General features: G+C 38.3%; 8 protein-coding genes across 9 annotated transcripts; 3 read left to right on the forward strand and 5 right to left on the reverse strand.

Moving 5' to 3' along the window:
• Positions 1 to 421: 421 nt before the first annotated feature.
• LOC106378923 (PHD finger protein 3-like) lies at positions 422 to 1,938 on the reverse strand. The gene has a single exon (XM_013818975.3). The coding sequence runs from the start codon at positions 1,342 to 1,344 to the stop codon at positions 568 to 570; it is 777 nt and encodes a 258-aa protein (XP_013674429.1). The 5' UTR covers positions 1,345 to 1,938; the 3' UTR covers positions 422 to 567.
• Positions 1,939 to 2,115: 177 nt separating this feature from the next.
• On the reverse strand, positions 2,116 to 5,401 carry LOC125576286 (receptor protein kinase-like protein ZAR1). Its single transcript, XM_048735985.1, has 2 exons — positions 3,585 to 5,401; positions 2,116 to 2,982 (listed from the first exon to the last, which is right to left on the reverse strand). Exons 1-2 carry the CDS (start codon positions 5,071 to 5,073, stop codon positions 2,321 to 2,323), a joined length of 2,151 nt encoding a protein of 716 aa, XP_048591942.1. The 5' UTR covers positions 5,074 to 5,401; the 3' UTR covers positions 2,116 to 2,320.
• A 195-nt stretch (positions 5,402 to 5,596) lies between these two features.
• Positions 5,597 to 11,184, reverse strand: LOC125576287 (transcription elongation factor TFIIS-like). The gene has a single exon (XM_048735991.1). It carries the CDS (start codon positions 10,850 to 10,852, stop codon positions 10,076 to 10,078), a length of 777 nt encoding a protein of 258 aa, XP_048591948.1. The 5' UTR covers positions 10,853 to 11,184; the 3' UTR covers positions 5,597 to 10,075.
• A 2,114-nt stretch (positions 11,185 to 13,298) lies between these two features.
• LOC106454207 lies at positions 13,299 to 13,740 on the forward strand. The gene has a single exon (XM_013896366.3). The coding sequence runs from the start codon at positions 13,317 to 13,319 to the stop codon at positions 13,590 to 13,592; it is 276 nt and encodes a 91-aa protein (XP_013751820.1). The 5' UTR covers positions 13,299 to 13,316; the 3' UTR covers positions 13,593 to 13,740.
• Positions 13,741 to 13,860: 120 nt separating this feature from the next.
• On the reverse strand, positions 13,861 to 15,382 carry LOC106454197 (p21-activated protein kinase-interacting protein 1-like). The gene is made up of 3 exons (XM_013896358.3): positions 14,638 to 15,382; positions 14,211 to 14,508; positions 13,861 to 14,113 (listed from the first exon to the last, which is right to left on the reverse strand). The coding sequence occupies exons 1-3, from the start codon at positions 15,304 to 15,306 to the stop codon at positions 14,046 to 14,048; spliced, it is 1,035 nt and encodes a 344-aa protein (XP_013751812.1). The 5' UTR covers positions 15,307 to 15,382; the 3' UTR covers positions 13,861 to 14,045.
• A 174-nt stretch (positions 15,383 to 15,556) lies between these two features.
• On the forward strand, positions 15,557 to 17,848 carry LOC106365296. Its single transcript, XM_048735993.1, has one exon. It carries the CDS (start codon positions 16,498 to 16,500, stop codon positions 17,692 to 17,694), a length of 1,197 nt encoding a protein of 398 aa, XP_048591950.1. The 5' UTR covers positions 15,557 to 16,497; the 3' UTR covers positions 17,695 to 17,848.
• A 1,724-nt stretch (positions 17,849 to 19,572) lies between these two features.
• On the reverse strand, positions 19,573 to 20,864 carry LOC106378932. 2 transcript variants are annotated; one of them, XM_022689603.2, is made up of 2 exons: positions 20,572 to 20,864; positions 19,573 to 20,497 (listed from the first exon to the last, which is right to left on the reverse strand). In XM_022689603.2, exons 1-2 carry the CDS (start codon positions 20,572 to 20,574, stop codon positions 19,724 to 19,726), a joined length of 777 nt encoding a protein of 258 aa, XP_022545324.1. In that variant the 5' UTR covers positions 20,575 to 20,864; the 3' UTR covers positions 19,573 to 19,723. The 2 variants fall into 2 exon arrangements, with proteins under 2 accessions (XP_022545324.1, XP_013674437.1); XM_013818983.3 differs by having other exon boundaries at positions 19,573 to 20,500; positions 20,572 to 20,862.
• A 1,110-nt stretch (positions 20,865 to 21,974) lies between these two features.
• On the forward strand, positions 21,975 to 24,438 carry LOC106454226. The gene is made up of 4 exons (XM_013896383.3): positions 21,975 to 22,648; positions 23,167 to 23,598; positions 23,680 to 24,007; positions 24,097 to 24,438. The coding sequence occupies exons 1-4, from the start codon at positions 22,154 to 22,156 to the stop codon at positions 24,237 to 24,239; spliced, it is 1,398 nt and encodes a 465-aa protein (XP_013751837.1). The 5' UTR covers positions 21,975 to 22,153; the 3' UTR covers positions 24,240 to 24,438.
• Positions 24,439 to 24,868: the final 430 nt, after the last annotated feature.

The raw sequence follows: 24,868 nt of genomic DNA on the forward strand, positions 1-24,868 counted from the left end.
TGTTACATGCTCAAAGTTAAATATCATATCACGGATACCACATACATTCACGTATTCATACCTTATCAAAGCTGTTTTGGAGTTAATTTCAATAGTTCACTACTTGCAGAAGAAGCTGTTGAGAGTGGTTAGAGTTCAAAATATTGGAGTTAATTTCAAAACTTCCTCCTAGTGAAGCATATTAACCAGTACGAGATGATTCCAACAGATGATCCAATCGCAACGGTAACTCTAGGATGAATGACCAAGTTAAATCTAGCAAGGAACATGTTAAAGTTGGTCTTGTTGTATCTAATGAGACAATGGCTGAAAATAAGATCGGAAACTTTGTATAAAATTTGCGGAAAACATTTTATCTTCCTAAGATAATAATCTTGTTAAAGCCACCTGAACCTCGTTAGGCATTGAAGTAGTGGCAAGGTACTGAGAAACTAAATTTGTATTTTACAATGAAACAAGGCAGAGTTACAAACTAAACCATTCAAAAATGTTTATACATTGAGACCACCAAGATAAGAGACTAATTATTATATATTTAATAATAAACTGAGAATCTATATTTTGTGCTCAAGTCATGATCATAGTGTCTGACTGAAACATCATCATACTCTTGACTCGATTCTCTTCCCTAGCTCTGGCTTTCTCTTTGATGTTTTGAACTTGCAACTGAATCTTGTGGCTAGCCATCTCTTCTTTCTCCATCGTCACCAGTCTTTCTCCACTGATCTCACCGAACATCACTTTCCTTCTCAAGTCTGGGTTGCTGCTATCTCCCATGTTAAAAAGAATGGATCTGTACTTTGCTTTTTGAGTCCCCTCGAAAGAACCTAGTCTCTCAAACATAGCAGATTCAACCGAAGCAGCCACACTCCAAGAATCGCAAGAAACCACTCCTTCCTTCATCTCAACAGCCACTTTAGACAAGGACTTGTTAAGAATCTCACGCACTTTGTCCCGGTTAGAATCCCCCGTCGTCGTCGAGACCATCTTCTCCTCCACAAGCTTCTTCTTATTCTTCACCACCGTCCGATCACGAGGTCGTGAGCTCTGTTTCCTCCCCGTTGCGTAGAGATATCTGAGCCAAAGAGAGTAAAGAATCTTTCCCTCGGATTGGATTCTAGGGTTTTTGTGCTCAGTGAAAAGGCCGTGACTCTTTCCAATCTGAGTGTATTTGCGATCGACAACCAACTCGCAAGCAAGAGACTCGGGAGCTTCTCTCAAACGCTTTATGGCTTCGACGCACCTAGAGACCGCAGGACAAGAACTCTTAACGTCTCCTCTCGAAGCAGATTTTGCAGCTTTGGTTGCAGCTTCAAACAGTTCTAAGAACTCATGCTTCTCCATCCTTCTCTCTCTCTTTCTCGCGCGACTGATAAAATAGGGTTTGGAAGCAACGAAAGTGGAGAGAATGATTTGTATTGTTAGAAAGTGTGACCTTACGTGTTTGTATATAAAGAGAGAGTATCGTAAACCAACTCCTAATAGGTTTGGGTTTGTTTCTCTAGCACACGTTTACTTACTTGGAACTCAAGCTTCTTCAAACTTTCCTTTTCTTTGTCTTCTGTTTCTAACCGTTTAATAGGATTTTCCATTTTCTTCGACATATATCTTTTCAAAATTTTAATAAATTAATATAATCTTCTCAGATACAATTTTCAAATTCAATGTTGATTTTTGGTTATGATCTATTTTTTTCTGGTTTAATTAGATAACTGGGCGGTTTTAGAGATGACTAAATAAACCAGAGATTGAAGCCGGTTAGGCAGCAATTGCAATTATTATATGTCAAAAAGAAAGAAAGTGAACTTCTTGTGTGTTTACTGTCCTCTTACACTTGACAATGTTATTACAGAAATTGTGTGATTCCCTACCCTTGGAGATTAACAAAGGTGGTTGTAGAAACTTGAGAAGAAGCCACAAGAGAACCGCGTGGAAGTTCAAGGCGGAGAATGCAATCTTCTATATTAGTTACAAGTGTAATGTTGATCCCTGACCTTGCTTGGCCGGATTGGTTCCAACTTCCAAGACTCCCAAACATGAAAAGTGTAGTTTTTTATATATGTAAATATGTGTGTTGTTTTGGAAACAGCTTTAAAATCATATTGACATTTCTAATAACTATAAACCATCTGATTGAATTTTCATTTCAAAATTAATAATTATTCAACAAAAAGAGACAATAAACACAGATTGAAGACTGGTCCCTAGACTCTGGAACGAGTTACAGGATCTCGTGTAATTAAGAACTATTGGAGATATACTTATAAAACAAAAAAAATGGACCCAAACAACAAAAAATGAATATGGTATAATAACTGAATCATATTCTGTCGATGTTCTCGGAGACGTTCTTCATACGTGGACGAACTTCAGGGTCACTTTCAGTACACGCAAGAGCAAGATGGAATACAGACAAGACCTGTTGCTTAGCGTGAACTTCTTGAAGCAACATTGGATCAACCATATCCGACAATGGAGTCTCCTCTTCAAACCCTTTCCTCACCCACTTCACCAAATCCGTCACCTCAGCAACCCCCGTGGACGACGAGGACGAGCTCAGCGGCGACGAATCCGGCGACTTCCCGGTAAGAATCTCCATAAGGACAACACCAAACGAGTACACGTCCCATTTCTGAGCAGGCTTGCTTCCAGGGAGACGAGCCTCGGGAGCTTTGTAGCCGTTGGATCTATCTGACGGTTTGATAGAAGTGTAAGGGAGAGCTCCGCCTAAGAAACCGCCGGTCCCAGAGGAGGAGGATGGTTCGCCTGAAGGCGCGGTGATGGTGATGAGACGCGTGAGGCCGAAGTCGGAGATGTAAGGGGTGAAGGAAGAGTCGAGAAGGATGTTGGAAGGCTTGACGTCGCCGTGTATCAACTTTCTTGGGCTGCATTCGTGTAGATATGCTAGCCCACGTGCCGCTCCTTTTGCGATCTTTAGTCGCGTTGACCATGTTAGGCTAGGTGATGGTTGACTATTCCTCCCTATTTACCAAAGAAATAAAAATGCAAAATAATAAAGTAAACTGCGATGAGAAAAAGACGGGTCAACTAGAGGATCCAGCGAGGTAGGTTTGTAGAATCATTACTCTTAACCTACAAGTCATCTCTCTCTTCCTCCTACTAGGCTCCATTGTAAATATCTCATCATTATTTTTCATTCCCACTCATTTTTTATTAATTACTTCTACTGTACTACTCTACCACAGTAAATTATACCACCACACGGCATGTTTGTTTTACTTGTAACTCAAAATATACTATTCAAGAAAAACAAAAGATGCCTGAAAGAGAAAGAAATCTTGGTCCAGTTTTTAAACAAAACAAAAAAAAACAGCAAGCTGATGATTGTTTGAATAGAATATTGAAGTGTTTGTATAGACAAAAACAAAACCAAATAATAATATAATATTCGAGTGTGTAAGCTTTTAAAGGATTAGTAGATGGGATCTTAACCACTCAACCAGATGTTGACCCTACAAGCAAACTATGTCACATCTAACCTCAATCTGACGTCAACATATAAAAAAGCGTTGACAAAGTCAACCTAAATGTTACTTTTATGTTCTAAGTAGTGTTTAGTTTACCTCTAAGTGCATCAGCTAAACTGCCGTTATTGACGAAGTCACTGATCAATAGCTTCTCATCAGGAGCCCAATAATAAGCTCTCAGCTTCACCACATTAGGATGCTTCACCTTCCCCATCGCTTGAACCTCCGTCACAAACTCCTTATACCTCTGTTCTCCTCCTTCTCCAAGCCGCCGTACCGCCACCGGAGCTCCGTTTCCGAGCACCACTTTGTACACTATCCCCAACCCACTCTTCCCAAGAACATAAGCAGAAGCTCTCAGAAGCTCGTCTAGCTCAAATGAGAACCCTTTATCGATTGCCACAAGCTCCCCTTCTCCTCTACCCTCTCCGCCCCTCTCGTTATCCTCCGCTTCTGAATCCTCTTCCTTCGGAAACCCACCGACGCAGCAGCAAGTTTTGCCTTTCTCGGTACCGCCGCCGAGTTTCTCGTTACCTGTGCAGCTGCATCCTCCTTCAGAGTCTTTTTTCTTCCAGTACAAGTAAACTATCACCAGCCCTATTAGGGCAACACTAGCAGCATCAGCTACAGAGATCAACACTATCAGTCCCGTGCTTAGCCCTTTTCTTGAATCCGTATTATTCTCCGGCGACTTTTTACTCTCCGGCGAGGTTTTCTCACCGTTCTTACATGGCTTTTGTAGAGGGAACCCGCAGAGTTTCGGGTTGTTGAGGAAAGCGGTTGGTCCTTGGTTTGAGAAGGACCCGGTTTGAGGGATTTCTCCGGTTAAGTTATTGTTCCTGAGATCGAGAGAGACGGTGACCGGTAGGTTCCCTAGTGATTTAGGAATCTCTCCGGTTAAGTGGTTAAACGAGAGATTAACTGTACCGGAAATCGATTTGAGCTCTCCGAGCTCTTTAGGGATCGAACCGGTGAATTCGTTCGAAGAGAGATCAAGCTGAGCGAGATTCTTCAGCTCCGGCCAGATTTCTCCCGGAATTTCGCCGGAGAATTTGTTAGCGGCGAGGATCAGTCTCTGGAGCTGTTTACAGTCACCGAGATCGGGAGAGAGAGCTCCGGAGAGGGAATTTCGAGAGAAATCGAGGTTCTGAAGCCTCGGGAGGGTGCAGATCGACGGCGGTAGAGCGCCGGAGAGGTTGTTTCCGTATAGGAAGAGGCTGTGAAGCGCGGTGGCGTTGAAGAGCTGAGTCGGGATCGAGCCGGAGAGCTCGTTGTCGTGGAGGTTGAGACGGCGGAGGTAGATTAAGGACCCGAGCTCCGAGGGGATGTAGCCGCGGAGGTGTTTTCCGGCGAGGGAGATTCCGACGACGCGCAGGCCGGAGGAGGAGGATATGTTGGTACAGGAGATTCCGGTCCAGCGGCAAGGATCGGAGTCGTTGTCGTTCCAGTCGGAGAAAGCGGAGGAGGAGGAGGAGGACTGGTCGACGGCGGATTTGAGGGAGAGTAAGGCGAGGCCGTCGGGGGAGAGAGAGAGGGAGGGAGAGGAGTTGATGAGAAGGTGGAGGAGAAGAGAGAGAATGATCATTTCTGTTTTTTTTTTTGGTTCTTTACTCTGAGAAGTTAATTGAACGGAGAGTGAAGGGAAGAGGAGAGAGTTGTGGAGTTAAGACGATGGTTGAAGGAAGGTGACGGAAGAGACTGGTTGGTCGTGTCAGGGTATTTATTTATGTTAGTTATACCCTTTTTGTCTTATTGTAATCAATATTTAATCACAATTTCAATAACATTATTCATATTTAAAAATTAAGGTTGAAAACTTGTATCTTACTACTAGTGTTACTGTGGTTTTGTAATCCGTATTCAAAGTTTGGTAGTAGTGTGTTTAGATTGTTCATATATGTTTTTCACTTTTCCAAAACTACTATAACATGTAAAGGTTTATCAATTTCTACTGACTGAATGTTAGTAATAGTTAAAAAAATTTGGTTAAAGAGAGAGAAACACAGAGAGAGAGAAAGTAGATCTAATCGAAGGGTCCGGCGTACGGCCGGCACGTGAGCGTCCGTGCCGTCGCCGGAGCCCTTCGCGCTCCCGCTGAAAGAAGTTCCCCTGCCTTTGCAACGCGGTCTCCCTCGTTCGCTTTGTTGGAGCTCTGGTCCGGACCTTGTCCGTCGTCGACACCTCGGAGAGTGTTACGACATCATCGGTGGTTCTGCGGCTGGAGTAACGACGCGATTGTGTGGGGTTCGGTGTGAGGAAATAGGCTGTTTAGATTAGGGTTTGTTTCCGGGAGGTGGAGGCTTCTAGAGCTCCATCGCCGCCGGCCTTGTTTCCGGGAGGCGGAGGCTTCCTCAGCTCCGCTTTCGCCGGCTTTAGCTTCCGGGGGGTGAAGGTGTTCTTTGCCTTGCGTCGCCGGCTCTCGGGTTTTCCTAGTTCCGTTTTAGGTTTTTTTGGTTTTGTGTTGTCGGTGTTGTTCTGATGGAGGAGCTCTCGTCTGAAGACGATCGAGGCTCTCCGGTGGTATTTGGAGATGTTTGTGTGAAGCCTTCTTCTTGGTGGTGGTGATCAATGGTAGCGGAGGTGATCTCGCATGTGCGATCGATCTCTCTGATGATAGAATCTCTGGGTTGAAGGCGGTTGCAGTGACGATGATATGGAGCTGTCGAGCTCGGGTGTGTACCGGTGGATCGATCGATGGATGTTTCACCGGGGGTTTTAGCGCGTTGCGGGGGTCTCGTTGTGGATCGAGACGGTGGCTCACGGGAGCGGTGGTGACCCTGTCGTTAGTGGATTCTAAGGTTTCCGATGTGGGCTTGAGGCCTTGTTTTATGTTTCCTGTTTGCCTTTTGGCTGGGCTTTGTATTTTTGGGCTAGGCCCTTCAATTTATAATATAACTCTTGATGGAAAAAAAAAAAGAATGTTAGTAATAGTTGTGACTTACAGACAACTGAAAAAGGTTTAAAATTAGTATTGGCATGTGGAATTAATTGTCACTGATTGATTTACTTAACTATAAAAAGAGAGAATCCAAATGTCATAGTGGTCCTCACAAACACGAAAGACAAGTGTAGGTTAGGGTATTTAACAGAGGGATTAAGTGTTGGGATCAAGAACAAATCAAAGAGGTACGGAACACATAATCGTATTAGTAACTCCTTGGGAACTGCTCCGGTCCCTCACGTAGCCGCCGAGCAAAATCCCATGTCTTTGACACGTGTTTGTAGTCTCTTTTTTTCCTTTTTTTTGGAACACAACTTTTTTGTTTGTAATCTCTCTAAAGTCTCACAACATTATAAGGACTTTTGTTAAGATACATAAAGAGTTTTAGAAACTTTTTTTCTGATTATTCCAACTTTGCAATCAACTAAGTGCGTTTTCCTACAATCCTTCTGCCTATAATCAAATAGATTAAAAGGAATTTTCAGTAATTGACGTAATCAACTTGTAGTATTTTTTTGTGCTGCGTTGTAAATGTCACCTTACAATCATTAAAACATGCTTAGAAGCAAATGAAAGCATGGAATCTATGATCTTATCTTATTTAAGATTAGTTATGAGAGACAACTTGCAAAATGAGATTAAATCATGTAATACATCTAACCAAATTCCAAATATACATAAAATACTTTTACTCCAGTTATATCGTGCAATAAAATGACGTTTATCTACTGTTTGAAATTAAATTAGACCCAAGACATCCAAACTAATATATATATAAAACCAAATTTTGTACCAAATTAATATGGTCATTTTTCATTTTTGGTATGGATATCCTTTCCCGACCAGTATACGCAATTGTAGGTATCAACTATACAGTACATCATATATGTTTCTGTCATATGTTGTAGTTCGATTTGTAGAATAGACCAACAAACTACCATCACGTGCTACCATACATATATCGTCTCGGTACGGTGTGAACATCAGAAATACTATATATATTTTAAATGATAAAACTATAAAATGATCATATGGATCTCTAGGTATAATGATGATTTGGAGTGATCTATTATAATTTCTACACCAAGATTATTAATGATGAATACAGCATAATGCACTCATCTTTTTTTTTTTTGTGATGCACTCATTGATTCCACCATTTGGATGAGTTTATCTCAAGAAACCGTAATCCCTTTGCTTTGCACCCAAGTTTTATAATTTTCTTATGTTGTTTTCTATTTTCTATATTATGATGTATTGATATTTTTGCTCATCTTTATGAGGAGCAGAGCTAGACCAGATTTTATATTCACTAAACTTAGGTATGCCTAGAGGTTTATATATGAATATATGTGCGTTGCCATGCTAATATATTTAGATTGAAGCAACATAATAAACTGATTACTCTTCCTGAATTCCGGTAACAGTTAACTGAATGATAATATGGTCCAAAGTCGGTTAAAATATTCATTCATATTATGTTTCTATTGATATTTTCTTATTTAGTACCTAAGTATTTACGATGCTTGCCGATTACTTTGGTTTCAGATGGATAATAAAGTTATCACACCTATTTACTAAATTTGGGAGGGGGTTGGTGCCATGTTAAATGGGTTAAGGCTCCGAATGCCACAGTAATTTAAGCACAACTGTTATTTTATGCGGGAAGCAATGAGTTTTGAAACAGATGCAATTAATTAGAATTATGTATTGGGAGATATGATTTGGGTGCAGTGCGATTTTCCTATATTCTTGAATGGACAAGAAGATGTAGATGCGATTCGAATACAAACATTATTTTTTTAACGCTAGATAACTACATTATTATAAACTTAGAAAATTTACGAACGATTTTACAACGAATAATTCAATTCACGTCATATGAGAGTACTATCTCAGGGGATAGAATGTAATGAAAACTCTTTTAATAAAGGAGTTTTTACTAAATTAATTATATTATTATTGTTGATTTGTTTGTTTTACATTATTGTGTTTTAGACACTTATAAACATAAATAGTTTTTCCATGAAAACATAAATCATGTTTTCTGCTAAAATGCAATTCCATATTTTGCGCCATAAATATAAAATATGATTTTTAATCCAAAACTGATTTAAGTTTTCTGATTTAAGTTTTCTGTCAAAACATAACATTTCATTTTTTATGAAAATAATTATATTTTTCTCTTAAAAATACAAAATGCAAAGTCTCATATCCGGATTAGATTTTATAATTTGGAGCTTTTGAAAGAAAATAAAATATTATGATTTTAACAAAAAGATAGAATTTTATGTTAAAAACAAGTTTACAATTTGTAGAAAACATAATTTTATGTGTTCTAGAGGGAAACAAGAGTTTTTATTTTTTGCGGAAAATATATTTTCATGTTTTTCTTCAAAAACGTATTCACGTTTTGGTTTTTTGTAAAATAGAATTTCATGAAAAAATGCATTTCCACATTTTATGTCGACAAATATTTTCATATTGGGATAATTTGATGTGTCCATTCTTTATCACCATAAAGATACCACTGGCACGTTTTGAGTTAATGGTAACATGTAGACGTTGAAGAATTTTCATTACATTTGTTGCATTTCTGGACGTCTGTCTTATTTATTGTACTCCTTACTTCTATCTAATGATTGCTGGTACGATGCAGTATCGTTGATGGTAGCCTGTATTACTTAAGCTTACCAGAGCCTCATTACAGCCTTCTCTAATGGAATCCACAGCAATGTGATATTTATGATAAATCACCTTGTTATTAGATAAAAGCGTATACAATGTACAATACTGATAGAGACTTTGGCGTTCGTTCATACGTATATGCATCGCTAAGAGTTCGAAAGATTAAACACATAACAAGTTCTTATAGAGGTTGGAACTATGGTTATTTTGTACACTATTGTTATTTTTTGTCAACTAGGCTGATTACTGAGTACTAGTAGTTATCAGATGTGATTTCAAGTTTATTTGAGAGTTTGAATGTGTATAGATCATGTAAGGTTTCTGTCTGTTTTATGAGAACCCCGAAGGTGCATTATTGCATATTTGCAGAATGGTGAAGTTGATGTAGTGCAACTGAAGCTTTTGCATTTTTTTGTGGACATTTGAAAAGTTTGTAGACTGTCTGTTTAATCAAATCGTGTATGACAAATGACTAATATATTCTGGTGATCTGACTAAAGATAGTATCAACGGTATATATCTTGTGGACAAGAGATCAGGTTAGAACAGTAGAAAGTGTGATGACGAAGATGATGTTGATTGGGACCTTCTTTTTTTTTTGTCAACAAATCTTGAACGTCCAGAGTCAAAGTATTGCTAAAGAGGAGCCACGCTTTCTTGGGAGCTCGTCTATTCAGAATGATGAATCAAATAATTCTCAGCAAACATTTATACATTGTTTGGTAAATTTGTGGAAACATTAGCTTCGCACCAACCGAGTAATGAAATCGAACATTGAATCAAATCATGTAATAAGACTGAGAATATATATGTACTTTGTTTTTAACATATGAAACAAGACAAGAGTTGCAAATTAAACTTGGCAACGCAGAACTTTAAAAGTGTTCTTACATTGAGACCACCAAGACAAGAGACTAATTACTATACAATTAATAAACTGAGAATCTATATTTTGTGCTTAAGTCATGATCATACTGTCTGACTGAAACATGATCATACTCTTCACTCGATTCTCTTCCTTATCTCTGGCTTTCTCTTTGATTTTTTGAACTTCCAACTGAATCTTGTGGCTAGCCATCTCTTCTTTCTCCATCGTCACCAGCCTCTCTCCACTGATCTCACCGAACAGCACTTTCCTTCTCAGGTCTGGGTTGCTGCTATTTCCCATGTTGAAAAGAATCGATCTGTACTTTATTTTTTGAGTCCCTTCAAAAGAACCTAGTTTCTCAAACATTGCAGATTCAACGGACGCGGCCACACTCCAAGAATCGCAAGAAACCACTCCTTCCTTTATCTCAACAGCCACTTTAGACAAGGACTTGTGAAGAATCTCACGCACTTTGTCTCGGTTAGAATCCCCAGTCGTCGTCCTCGAAACCATCTCCTCCTCCACAAGCTTCTTCTTATTCTTCACCACCGTCCGATCACGAGGTCGTGAGCTCTGTTTCCTCCCCGTTGCGTAGAGATATCTGAGCCAAAGAGAGTAAAGAATCTTTCCCTCGGATTGGATTCTAGGGTTTTTGTGCTCCGTGAAAAGGCCGTGACTCTTTCCAATTTGAGGGTATTTGCGATCGATGACCATCTCGCAAGCAAGTGACTCGGGAGCTTCTCTCAAACGCTTTATGGCTTCGACGCACCTAGAGACCGCAGGAGAGTTCTTAACGTCTCCTCTCAAAGCAGATTTTGCAGCTTTGGTTGCAGCTTCAAACAGTTCTAAGAACTCATGCTTCTCCATCCTTCTCTCTCTCTTTCTCGCGCGACTGAGAAAATAGGGTTTGGAAGCAACGAAAGTGGAGAGAATGATTTGTATTGTTAGAAAGTGTGACCTTACGTGTTTGTATATAAAGAGAGAGTATCGTTAACCGACTCCTGCTAGATTTGATTTTGTTTCCCTAACACACGTTTACTTACTTGGAACTCAGGCCTCTTCAAAGTTTCCTTTTTCTTTGTCTTCTGTTTCTAACCGTTGTAAGATTTTCCATTTTCTTCACTTAATTTTATTTATCTTCAAGATTTTATTAAATAATATAATCTTATGAGACAAAATTTCCAAATTCAATGGTTGGTTATGATCTATTTTATTTGGCTTAGAGCATCTCCAAAAGACATTCTATAACTTTTTTTTGCTTTCAAAAAAAAAAACTTCAAATTTGAAGTTTTGAGGGATGAAACTCTATATTTGAAGTTTCACTACTCAAAACTTCAAATTTGAAGGTTCATATTTTTATTTGCATTTTGGTCCCTATAATCACACATCACCTTTATGATTCATAAATATTTTCTTGTTTATTGTTTTAATCGTTAAAAAAATTATATCTCATAAATATTTTAAATTTTGTTTACAGATTTTAAATTTTACACATAAATTTAAATAAACCTTTAAAATAAGATCTAAAATATTTTAAGCTAGATTTAGTCAACAATAATATACAAAAAAAACTTAACAAAAAGATTTTAAAAATTACATAAAGACATAACTATTACACAAATTTAAATATTACAAGAATACTAATATTCAGGTAAGTTTGATCCGGAACCTTCAAATTTTCAAATATTGTCCAAATTTTTTTTGTGTAACTGAAGATGGTTGTTGTTATTGTTTTTGATGTTTTTTCGTACAATTATTTCTTGTTCATATCGAATGTATTCATGAGTATTAATATCATCGAAAAAATTAGTCTTTTAGCAATATTTTATGTTTTTCTTTTACTTTCTTGTTCCAAACTAATGTATTTAGAAATATCAATATTACCCGATTTCAACAACTTTTAGCTCGTAATCTACAAAGTACAAATAAGGAGAGACATTTTTACTTCAAAATTCACTAATAGATCATATATGCATTACAAAAAATCATTTTATTTTGTTTAAAGTTTAATATTAATTAAGTTATTTTTATTTAAATTTTTATATTTAATAAAATATTTTATTAATTAATATTATTGTAATATGTTTATATATGTGCTTGTTATTTATAAAAGTTTTATGAATTCAAATTAGTTATGACAAATATAAGGACCATATTATAAAATATAAATAGTTTTTAAGTTGAGTTTGAAGTTTTTCTTTTTGGAAAAGAACACCTTTAAACTTCAAATATGGAGTTTTAGAAACTTCAAAATAGAGTTTATTTTTGGAGATGATTAACTAGGTAGTTTAGAGATATAAGTAACTAAACTAGAGACTGAAGCCGGTTAAGCAGAAATAAGGAGCTGGTTTATGAGAACCACTATTTATTTGGTCTAATCAGATAATTCGGTGGTTTAAAGAAGATTAAATAAAGAGAAAAAGACTAGGATAGCACCAAACCAAGTTTTTGTTCCCAAAGTAGCACTCAAGGCTCAAAGTCACAAAAATAGGTTTCATTAAAGAGGTAAATATACACGTATACCCCTTGGGTTAATTAATCCAAACCTTAGGGTTTAGAGTTAAGGGGTGGAGTTTTGGAATTAGGGTTTAAAATTTTATAAAAAATAAATACTAAAATAAAAAATAAAAATTTTAAAAACAGTTTCAAAAAGTACTTTTAAATTATAAAAAAAAAAATTTGAAAAAAAAATAAAAAAAAATTTCGAAAAAAAATTTCAAAAAAAAAATTATAAAAATTTCAAATCTGAAAGCACATAATCTGAAACTATAAAAAAAAATTTCTTTTTTTTTTATTTTTATTTTTATTTTATTATTTTTATTTATTTTTGTTTGTTTATTTAATTTTAAACCAAGGGTATTAGGGATATTTTACCCTTTAATGAATGTCATTTTTGTGACTTTCTTCTTCTAGTGCTATTTTTGAGAAATAAACTTCAAAAGGTGCTATTATTGACAATTGTCCTTAAATAAACCAGAGATTGAAACTGGTTAGGCTGAAACTGGGAGCTGGTTTACGAGAACCAAAACAAATCTGAACCGTGTGAAAGAAACTCAAACCATTAATTACGGATTTGCTCTCTCTCTCTCTCTCTCTCTCTCGGTGATTCTTGATTTGATCCTGAGATTAGGCTCCCCTGCTCGCTCACCGGATCCTCGCCGTCCGTTGAAAATCTCTCCCAGCTAAAGGCAAGTCAAGAGTTTAGGCGATGCATCGTCTCTGTTGTGTTGTTACATCATTTAGCGTTTGTTTCTTGCGCAACAGGTGTTCGATGAAATTACTCAATGAACATTTCGCTCTCTTTTATTGCAGGGACAATTCTTGTGTTGTCATGACGAGCCTGCTATGGTTAACAGCAGAAGAGGCTGCAAAGAACAGAGGCAAAGTTCTTTCCTTGTACCGCCAGTTACTAAGGAGCGTGAACTCACCGAAACTGCAGCTTAGTTACGCTTCAAGACTCGCCAAGAAAGCTGAGATTAAGACCATCTTCTTGTTTGGCTCCGAAGAGATTTCCAAACACAACGTCGCCGATCTCATCCGTACCGGTGAATATGCTCTTTCTCAGTTGAAACAAGGCAAGATCCCAAACAACACTACTCAGTATTGAGCCATGTAGTTGCTTCCATTTGCAAATCTTCATGCATTCACAAACGGTGTGACGCTCTTTTTGTTTATTTGAGAACATACATTGAATCAGCTTTCCCGTACAACGTTTTGGTTCGATGCAGTTTGAATAAACAAGTGATTACTTGTAATGCACAACAAGTCGAGTTAGGAGTGAATGATTCACATTATGCCATAACTCATGTGAATTATAAATAGTAAGTGATTACTTGTAATGCACAACAAGCCGAGTTAGGAGTGAATGATTCACATTATGCCATAACTCATGTGAATTATAAATAGTAAGTATGTGTTTCTTTCACAAATCTGAGGGTTTAACAAAATTGTTTGATTGTAATTCGACAAAAACATACTGGATCATATTTTAAGATTCTAGCAAAACTTGTATCAGATAGTTGTCAGCACAAAAGCTTTTAGAAGTCAATAAGCAGAGCTCTCATTCTGTGTTCAGCCCTTCCTCTAGCTTCTGAGCTTTTTGATTTCCAATCTGTGGCCGTCTCATAGCTGCATAAAACAGAGGAAGATGAGGAATCATGTCACAATCTTCTACAGAGTTTTATTACATTGTTTTTGTATGCTTAATGGAAACGTGTAAACTCACATTTAAGAGCTGACCCGGCAAGACAAGTAAGCCTTGATTTAGTGTTTGTCTCGGCTAATGGTTTTGCATTCTCTTTAGCAGCCATTCGCATGTCCCAAACTCGTATGATCCCATCAGAAGATGCAGAAGCAACCAAGTACGGATCTTCCGACGCACCGTCATTTTCATTCCTAGTAAGCGTGACGACACCCTTGATCCGAGCTGGGTGAGCATCTTGTATGGAATAAGCAAGCTTCCCGCTATTTGTGTCCCAAGCTGTTATGGCCCTATCCTCACCAGCTGTAAACAGAGTCCCACTCTGTTGCAAATTAATCAAACATTTTAGCCTTATACAAAATCTAAAATCAAAACAGCTCTAAAGACAAGTTGAGGAAGACAAGTTACTATATAGAGACAAAGAGATAGATAAGTAAAGAGAGAATCTCACGTCCCCAGGAGAAGCACAGAGTATACGCTTACGGCTACCATTGTCCAGCTCAAGAAGAAGCTTAGCATCTTCACTCTGATGAACACCAACTTTACTATTCACCACCATGAAGAACCTCTCCCCACTCGGATCAAACTTCACAAGACTCGCCTCGTGCCCCAACCTACAACAAAAACTCCTCTTCCCCCTCACAAGATTCAACATCGCAAAGCACTCGTCACGGTAAACAGCCAAAGCGAGCTTCCCAGAAGGGTGAATCGATAGATCGTTGACAGCCTTCTTGTGAGGACGAAAGGACTTGAGGAGGACAAAAGGGTCCGTGTCGAAGATGGCCACGGAGCCATCGGCGGCGGCGGAGATGAGATTGCGAGGGAAGGAGAGGGAGGAGGGAGTGTAGAAGGAGAGGGCGGTGATCGAAGCGGTGTGGTTGTGGTCGAGGAGGGAGCCGAGGGAGGAGGCGGAAGGGAGGTCGTAGAGGTGGATAGTGTCGTCGGAGCCGCCGGAAGCAGCGGCGGGGCCGGAGCAAGCGACGGTGGTGATGGAGGAGATGTGGGAAGGGTAGGAGAAGAGAGGGGAGAGGGTTAGGGTTTGAGTGTCGGCGTCGTGCTTTGTGGGTTTAAGCTTGAAACCCCATATGAATCTCTCGTAGGAGCCTGCGATGATGCTCATGCTTTCTCTCTCTCTGGGGTCACGACAGCTACTAGGGTTTTAGGACCGATGTATTAACTTGCTTGTTTGTGTTGTGTCATAAAATGTAATCATATAAATCAAACCAGAGACTAAACCGATTAGATTTGTGGTTCTTTCATTTTAGAAGACCATTACAAAGAAAAAGCCCATTAAGAACATAACGTAATTTATAATAAAGCCCAACTTATACCCCATGCAATTGAGGTGATGATAATAAGCGAAAAAGAAATGCCACGTATAAGCAAATAAAAGAACATTGAATAACTTGTTTTTTTCTTTGAAAAAACATTGAATAACTTGTTTCCCTCATCACTCGCCTTTTCATTCAAAAAGGAATAATCAAAACTTGAAAACATTTGTAAAAGAATCCCATTCTTGCTTTGTTTTTTTTTTTTTGTAACTTCCCATTCTTGCTTTGTTGCATGTGAGTAAGTTTGAAATGGACAAAAATTGCAATACTTGGCGTGATATGCTGTTTTTGTAAACATATAAACTATTTTCCAGTGTATATATATACCATATTAGTTGTTGTAATAAGTAAACATTAAATCTTCAGACCAAAATAATAACCTAACGGTCCTAACCCATGGATCCTCTTAACCAAGTTCGTTCATGTCATCTCTTGTGCCCAAAAGAACGATATGAAAAAGAAAAAGAGCATACCAAACCGGCAAAAATTAGCGGACAAAGCTTTCAGTTCAACTATCGCATAGTCAAAACTTCCTGTTTCAACGAAAATTCCAATAATCTCCATTCTCTATTTCATTGCAGCAAAAAAGAGGGTGAAGAAATATTTTACGGTACTTGCGAAAATTGTCACATGAAGATCAAAACAGATACATGTTACTTCTGCAGCTACTGTAATCGTGCATATCACAAAAAATGTGTTGAGTCTCCTTCTATTTACCATTCCTCTGATCATCCAAAGCATCCTCTTCAACTTCTCTGGTCTGAGCAATACCCTAATTCAACATGTTGTTCTTGTCAAGGTTACTGTCCTTTTTCTTGTCTATTATACTATTGCCTTGTTTGCGATTTTGCACTTGATGTTATTTGCTCGAGAAAACCAATATCCCTTAAGATATACAATCCTAAAAGGCACAAGCATACACTCCATTACTTTCCCAGGAAATCTACTTTGGCTTGTGATGTTTGTGGGTTTGTGGATTGATGGATGATGATTATTCTCACTTATTATACGCATGTCTCCTATGTGATTTCTTTGTTCATAAAAGGTGTATCGACTTACCATATGTTATAAAGGTATCTCGTCATAATCACCGTCTCGCTTTTACTCCTAGTAACCCTTTCAAGAAGTCGGCTGATTGTGGAGTTTGTTATCAAAAGATAGACATAAACTACGGAGAATATTCTTGTGTGAAAGGATGCGTTTATGCAATGCACTCTAGATGTGCACTACGACATGACGTGTCCGACGGGAAAGAACTTGAAAGAGAGCCTGAAGAAACATATGAAAATACTAAATTGTTTGAAAATAAAGGTGATGGAGTTATACTGCATCAGAGCCATCCTTGTCATCTAATGAAACTTGAAAAACAGTTCCATGATGAAAACAAGCATTGTCAAGCGTGCATGCTTCCGTTCTATGATGATGGCAATGTGTATCATTGTATGCAATCCTGTGATTTCACTTTACATGAATCATGTGCATATCTTCCCCGGATGAAACAATTTATGCTACATGTTCATCCATTGATCCTAGAGCTCGCGTATACCACAAGTTGCTTCATGTGTAGGAAATGTGACCGTAACTCATGCGGTTTCGCGTATGTGTGTCCGATCGAGGGATGTGATTGGAAGCTAGACACGCTGTGTGCTTCTATTTGTGAGCCGTTTAATCATTACTCTCATCCACATCCCTTGTTCATAACTTGTGGTGAATACACAAGCATACCGTGTTATATTTGTCGATACCGACAGGAACAACCTTTAGATTGTGTTGAATGCGGTTTTGTTCTGTGCTTTCGTTGTGCCACTCTTCCACATAAATTAAGGTACAAGCATGATGAGCATTTGCTCGTTTTTTCGTACAAAGAATATGCAGATGATGATGAACTTTACTGGTGCGAAATATGCGAAAAAGATATATTTCCACATGAGGAAGGATTATATGCATGCAACGAGTGTGAAGTCACCCTCCACGTCGACTGTCTATTGGGAAGGGATCCGTATATGAAATCCGGACAAACTGTTGTTACATCTGACAAGGAAACGATTCATTATCTTCCAAACACTCATCCAACTCGACCTATATGCAAAACTTGCGGAAGGCATTGTCCTTACAAAATAAAGATAAAGACATCTGGTGGAGACCTATTCTGTTCTTATACTTGTTATGAAGAATAATTAGTTGATTGAAAGTAATGTTGTTGCGAAATCAGTCCGACGATAATCTCTAGGTATTTAGAGATTTCTTTATAAGTTAAAGCTGTATCAAATAATATGTTATCAGATATTTCATGTTTTCTTTTTTCTCTTATTTATAACTATCATTTACCTAGCTCATGATCGTTAACTATATGTAACCACCTCGACAAACAAAAAGAACGAAAATGTATTTGGATTCCCAGTCTCAATATTAATGACTTGTTGTCTCTTTTTCCATTGTTGATGCAAAAACTCATCTCTGAGTTTAATTGGGTCCATTTAAAAATTTAAAAAAAAAATTGGGTCCATTTAAAGCATGGGCACATTTTCTCCCGATTTCGCACCAAAACCTCATCTATCACCGACTTTTTTTTATCAACCTATCACCGACTTTCTTAGAGCAACATCAACGGTATGATACCCGTTTGAGGTTCTTAATGTTAAAATATTAATATTGTTATAATTGTCTTATTAATTATGTAGATTGCTCAATCAAAAATTTACATATGTATCATAGGTTCTTAAGGGTTTCTAGATATTTACATTACCTTGAATTAAATCTTTCATGAACAAATCAAGTACATTAATTGTAAAATTGACTGCCATCATATCCGTGTTAAGGTGGAATTTTGAATCATATCTCCAACTTACACTAAGACTTCTGATCAATTTGCTGACATTTTCACCAAGTTTAAGGTGTGCAGTCATATTCAAGGACAACTTGGTCTACTTGATCTTTGCCATGATCCCCTTAACTGTGGATCATTCTCATTCTCTTTTTTTTTTTTTTGAATGAATGTAAAATTTATTCAAACAAAAAAAAACTTATTTACATCTAGTGCATTAGTTTTTTTTTATATTTAAAGAATCAGCAGAATGCTATAAATAAAAGAATTTATCCAGCTCCTCCATTTGTTTCTTGTATCCCAAACCAAGTGCTCAATCCTTCATCAAGATATTTCTGGCCCTTTCCTTTCACTGAAAGCAACATGAGTCTCATTGTCTTGTCCACAAACCTGATCAAGCAGCTAGCATCTTGTGGATGTTCTCCATGCCTTCTAGCATTGCGTTCTCTCCAGATTGTGTGCATTGTCGCTTGTAGAGCATACCGAAGGATAAAAGTCTTTGTTGGGGTGAGTCTCGGCCTGGACATGAGCAGTTTGAGCGCATTCCAGTCTATGGTGAAATCGGCAAGCAAGAGACCTCCAATCAGCCTTCTCCATATATGTCTCGAGTATCGACAATCAAAGAACAAATGGCAACAGGATTCCTGCTCTTCATTGCACAGAACACAAGTTGTGTTGATTGCGACGTTCCAATGCTGCATTCTATCCGCTGTTTGAAGTCTGTCTCGCATAGCTACCCAATGAAATAAATACAGAATGGATCATTCTCATTCTCATTCTCTTTCTCTTTCTCTTTCTCTTTCATGAAGATATCTCATTTAGTAGTTAACAACTATTTTCTCCTTCTGTATATTTGTATCATCTTTTACAATTTAGTTAAGTGAATATATAGATTATTTTTGTTCTATTCTCTCTATTTTTTCTATTACTTCCGCTTCTTTCTACAGAAACTGTATCATCACAATTCACAAAAGGCATGATCAGCAGTCTAGCAACTGTGCTAGACATGGGTGACACGACAGAGCAAGAGCAAGCTGTTTCATGCCTTTTGATTCTATTCAGTGGAAGAGAGAGTCTTGTATCGAGATGGTGCTTCAAGAAGGTGTGATACCATCTTTAGTGTCAATCTCAGTGGACGGAACATCAATATTAACATAACAACACAAGCCTCTTCTTAAAGCATCCTTACAAGCCTATTATGTTTCTATGTTTTATACAAAACACATAAAGATTGTGGTAGAATATGATAATTACAAAGATATCAACATAAAAAGTTACAAAAGTTGACAAGGACAATATAGTTTATTGGTTTGTGTTGTTGTTGAACCAAACTTATATTGCTACAGAAGAAAAAAAAAAAGACAAAGAGTTAAAAAGACATCTCATGTAGTGGTTTCGTAGGAATCAGAACGAGAGCATGTGAGCGAATCAGCGCTTCTGCTACTTCTTTTGATGGGCTTCGTGATCCAACCGTTCTCAAACATTTCCATAATAGGATCGCCGCCGCCACTGCTGCTGCTACGACCTGTGCTTCCTCCACCATCTTCTCCGCTGCTTCCTCTCTGTAACGCCTCCTTGTACGTCACTTTTTTTCCCTCATCGTCCCCTAACTTCATCTTCTCTTCTTCCTGCTCCTCTTCATAGTTTGATCCTGTTCTGCTAAAACTCCTATCCACCGTAATCTCTTTCTCATTCGCCCCCTTGTTCTTATCTCTCCAACGTCCCAACACGTTCACAAGAGAATCGAGGCAATAAATGGCGTGGATCAGGATCCAGTCTAGCCACGCGGCTCTGCTCATCAAACATGGAAGCCTCTCAAGAACCGCGTCGAGTTTCTCGGGGAGAGACTCTGATGCGAGCAGCAAGTCGGATATCTTGAGGAAGGCGAAGGTGGAAGAAGGGAAGTATGTTTCGACCGTTTCTTGCAACGCAAGGATGTGATCATCGGCTACGGAGAGAATGGCGAGAAGGTGGCGATGAAAGGGAGTTGTCATGGACGAGAAGAAGAGAACGAGCTGGAAGAGTTTCTGGACAAGGAAAGAGGCTGGATTCTTCGAAGTCTTGGTTCTTGTGTAAACGACGCGAGACGTGGCGAGTATTGTAGCACCAGAGGTCTCAAGAGGTCGAGGTCTTGGCCTTCTTCTCGCTGGTTGGTCCTGCTAAAATATGTATACATTGTAATATTAACCAACATGGCAAGAGAGTAGGAAACAGATAGAGAATTATATACCATCTTTTGAGGATTGAATGCTAATGCAGATTGAGATGAAAATATATTTTGTGAAAATTTTGTAGATATTTTTTTTGTTTTCTTTTTTACTTTGGTTATGTTGGGTTTGAACGTTTTATACGTACCTGCTTTAGCGTCAAAGGAAAGTGAGCGGTTAATCTTGATTTCAGCTAGAGCGCTTTTTGAATCAGCGGTTATGCTTTTTCTTCCTTCTATCTTCGGACCTTTTTTGTCCGGCCCACTGCCCCATATTTGTGGAGATAATGATATTGGATTGGATGATGAACTTGTATGGTTGGATAATGATTTACTCGTGTTACAAATAAAATAGATAAACAACTTATCAACTATGTCAAAAAAAAATATAACTTATCAACTGTACATAAAGCTTCATCCTTATACAGTTTCAGGACGGGCCGCAGCTAAAGTTAGATTTATTATAAGAAAAGGAGAAAATGACTGTTACTACTTTAATACATGTGATAAAAATTAATGAACGGTAATATCATTATCATATTTAATAAACTAGCGACACTTTAAACCAAATTGCAATCAATAAACACAACCAGAACAGTCTACAAAAACCACTATGCATGCTTCTTGTCATCTTGTGCTGTCTTTGTAGTCGCAGTAGCTTTTCAACGATTCCTGATTGAACTATAATTCCAAGTACCAACAATAAATATGAACATGTCACCTAACCCGTATTTTAATAGCATAATCTTATCTCAAATCAATTTCTGGAAGCAGGTAAAGTTTATTTGGGGAAAAATATGTGAATCATGTGACATTACTAGCAGATTTTCTAGCTGCGTTTAGATATGGGCTTCGTGTTCCTCGCTATTAGTGTTTACTTTATTTTTTCCGGATGACGTAAGAAAATATAATACTGATATGCTGAATAGTTTAAGAGCTGGGATCTGATTCTCGAAGACTGAAACAACCCAGGATGTGCAGGCTTTGAACTTTATGATGGCCTGCTTCTAAGTTTTAACAAATAAACAAAGAAAAACTTGAGAAACCATACGTTGGCGATATTATAAAAAATCGAATCGGAATTATTATCTGCAGATCATCATACATCATAATACTTGTCATAATTAATAGGATTTTTTTTTTTAATTTAACACCATTAATAGTGGAAATGCTATCATATTTAACAAAAAGAAACCATGTATATACCATACCTGTTTTGTCAAACCAAATCAAACGGTGATTACTATGAAGTGAAAATCAGCAAATACTATGAAAAAGGAAAATTTATCTCAAATCAATAATCACGTGGTACTGGTCTCACTCTATCAATAATGTTCCTCATCCACCATCGACCGTTGAAGCTTAATCTTCAATCTAACGGCTTAAAAGACACAATGGAGAAACTAATTTTATAAACTTCCTCCCACTGTAAGTCACAGCGCTAAATGCCAATCCCTCGATTCTTGGATTATTACATTTCTTAATTTAATTTTTTCCGGTTCCCGATTTCAGATTAATCGGAATGATTTACAACCGTCGATCTAAGCCGAGAGATCATCATGCAGGCGATTTTAAATGAGATCGAAACCGCCACCAACGAGCTCCGATGTTTCCCCTTGCGGTGAATTTCTTCTGTAAACTCATTCACTCTCTGATGTCGAGTGATCAACCTCCACTCATCGAAACGCCGCTGCTCGATTCGAATCACGATCAAGAGCAACAACAACCTCTCTCCGGCGTCGTCGAGGAAGAAGACGACGACCTCGGTCAAACACTCCAGTGGCTCGAGACCTTTCTAACTCTCCTTGGGTTCAACCAATCCTCCACGCAAAGCCTCGTCTTGTCTTGGATCGTGTTCTTGACCGTAGGGTTGGTGGTTCCGGTGACAGTGTTGGAGCTAGGGCATTGCAAAGACTGTGAGAGGTATCAGTACAAGAGCTTCGAACTCAACATCGTCGTCTCGCAGGCGTGTTTAGCTGGCGTCTCTCTTCTTTGCGTTTCTCATAACTTGAGAAAGCACGGGATTCGAAAGTTTCTGTTCGTTGATCAGCTCAGTGGTCGCATGGGACGGCTCAAGGCTCAGTATATTCAGCAAATCTCGGTGATTCTTTCTATCTTTGGTTCAGAATCTGTGTGATAGATCATGGGTTGCATCAAAGTTGAAACCTTTTTTATGTTTTTTTCCTTTATTACAGAACTCTGTTATAGTTCATGGGTTGTCGGAAAGATGAATTATTTTTGTGTTTCCTTATTACAGAACTCTGTCTTAGATCATGGGTTGTCGGAAAGCTGAAACCTTTTATGTTTTTTCTTATTACAGAACTCTGTGAGACTGCTTGTACTTTTGTCACTCCCCTGTTTTGGATTGAAAGCTGAAACCTTTTTTATGTTTTCCTTATTACAGAACTCCGTGTTAGATCATGGGTTGTCGGAAAGTTGAATTATTTTTGTGTTTCCTTATTACAGAACTCTGTGATAGATTATGGGTTGTCGGAAAGCTGAAACCTTTTCGTGTGTGTTTCCTTATTACATAACTCTGTGAGACTGTTGTACTTTGGTCTCTCCCCTGTTTTGGATTGAAAGCTGAAACTTTTTTTTTATGTTTTTCCTTTATTACAGAACTCTGTGAGACTGCTCGCACTTTGGTCACTCCCCTGTTTCGGACTAAAAGCTGTTCGAGAGATTATTAGGATGCTATACGTACCTCATGACCAGCCATGGCTCTCTGTTTTGATTCTCTTGTCTATGATCATGTCATGGACTTACTTAAGCACTATCTTTCTAGCAGCAAGTGCCATGTTTCATCTGGTCTGCAACTTGCAAGTCATTCACTTTGAAGATTACGCAAAGCTCTTGGACGGGGAGTCTGAGATCTCTCTTTTCATCTACGAGCACATCCGTTTGCGTCATTACCTCTCTAAGATAAGCCACAGGTTCCGCATCTTTCTGCTTCTACAGTTTTTGGTCGTCACTATTAGCCAGTTTACCACGCTTTTCCAGACCACTGCGTATAGCGGACGTATCACGTATATAAACGGTGGTGATTTCGCGGTGAGTCAAGCTTTTGTTTCTTCTTTGCTTGTTTCTTGTTATACTGTGAAGTTAAAAGCTTGGGATGGTTGTGTTGTTCAGGTCTCGGCGGTGGTTCAAGTTGTTGGGATTATCTTATGTCTGCACGCAGCGACAAAGATATCTCACAGAGCACAAGCGATAGCATCAGTTGCAAGTAAATGGCATGCGATTATGTCTTGCTCATCTACAGATGCAACTCAGATAAGGACTTCTCCTAGTGGAGTTCACTTGGAGGCCACTACGAATCCGCCCATCTCCTTTCAGATTTCACATTCTGAGAGCGATGTGGAGTCGATGGATCACTACATGAGGATGCCTGCTAATAATAATAGCCATCACTTCCCTTCTTACATGTCCATGTCCGCATACCATAAAAGACAAGCTTTTGGTGAGATGATTGTGTTGACCCTTTTTTCATTTTCATTGTTTGGATGCAAACAAGGCATGATGGCTGATTATAGATGATTGTTGTTGCAGTTTTGTATTTGCAGATGAATCCAGGAGGGATAACGATATTCGGGTGGACAGTAGACAGGCATCTAATAAACACAATATTCTTCATTGAGCTCTCTCTAGTTACCTTTGTACTTGGGAAGACTATAGTTTTCAGTCCGGAATGACTGGTGTATCATAAAACAGGTTTACCCTTTTTAGCCATATAGTAAATTTTTCAATTGATATGAGAAGAAAACTGGACACAACAGGCTTCTCTTTAATTTGTTTACGTCTAGTGTATAAATAAGCTTTTTTGATGAGGTTTTAGCACCACATACTTGTAGGAACCTTGTTACTATAAACTGTTGTTTTTAGCATCTCGAACATGGATCGCCACCACAATGCACTTCTCGTGTGTTCTTTCTTTAAACGCTTGGCTGATATCTATTCCTGTCCGATAACAGCATGGGAGCTGAAGCTATAGATTACCAAAGCACTCCAGCAAGTTGCATGTGAAATGATTGGTATATGTACAAAATCTGGGATAGGTTTTTAACTCTTTTGAAAATGACTCGCTTGGAGCACCATTAGTAAGTATCTCCGGCCAAGAGTTACAGCTTGAATACTGCTATTCCCGGCTAAAATCATGGTAAAATGTCAATCGTGGAATGAGCATATGCACAAATGCAAGATAAAGCTTTCACGGATTCAAGAAGAGCTAGCTGGTTTTTTAAAGGTTGAACAAACAATGACAATTTAGTTTTACGAATGAGAGCCTAACAAAGCGTTTCAAGGACTTTGGAGTCGACAACAA

The sequence above is a fragment of the Brassica napus genome, chromosome A7, assembly GCF_020379485.1.
Source record: "Brassica napus cultivar Da-Ae chromosome A7, Da-Ae, whole genome shotgun sequence".
Classification (NCBI taxonomy): Eukaryota; Viridiplantae; Streptophyta; class Magnoliopsida; order Brassicales; family Brassicaceae; genus Brassica; species Brassica napus.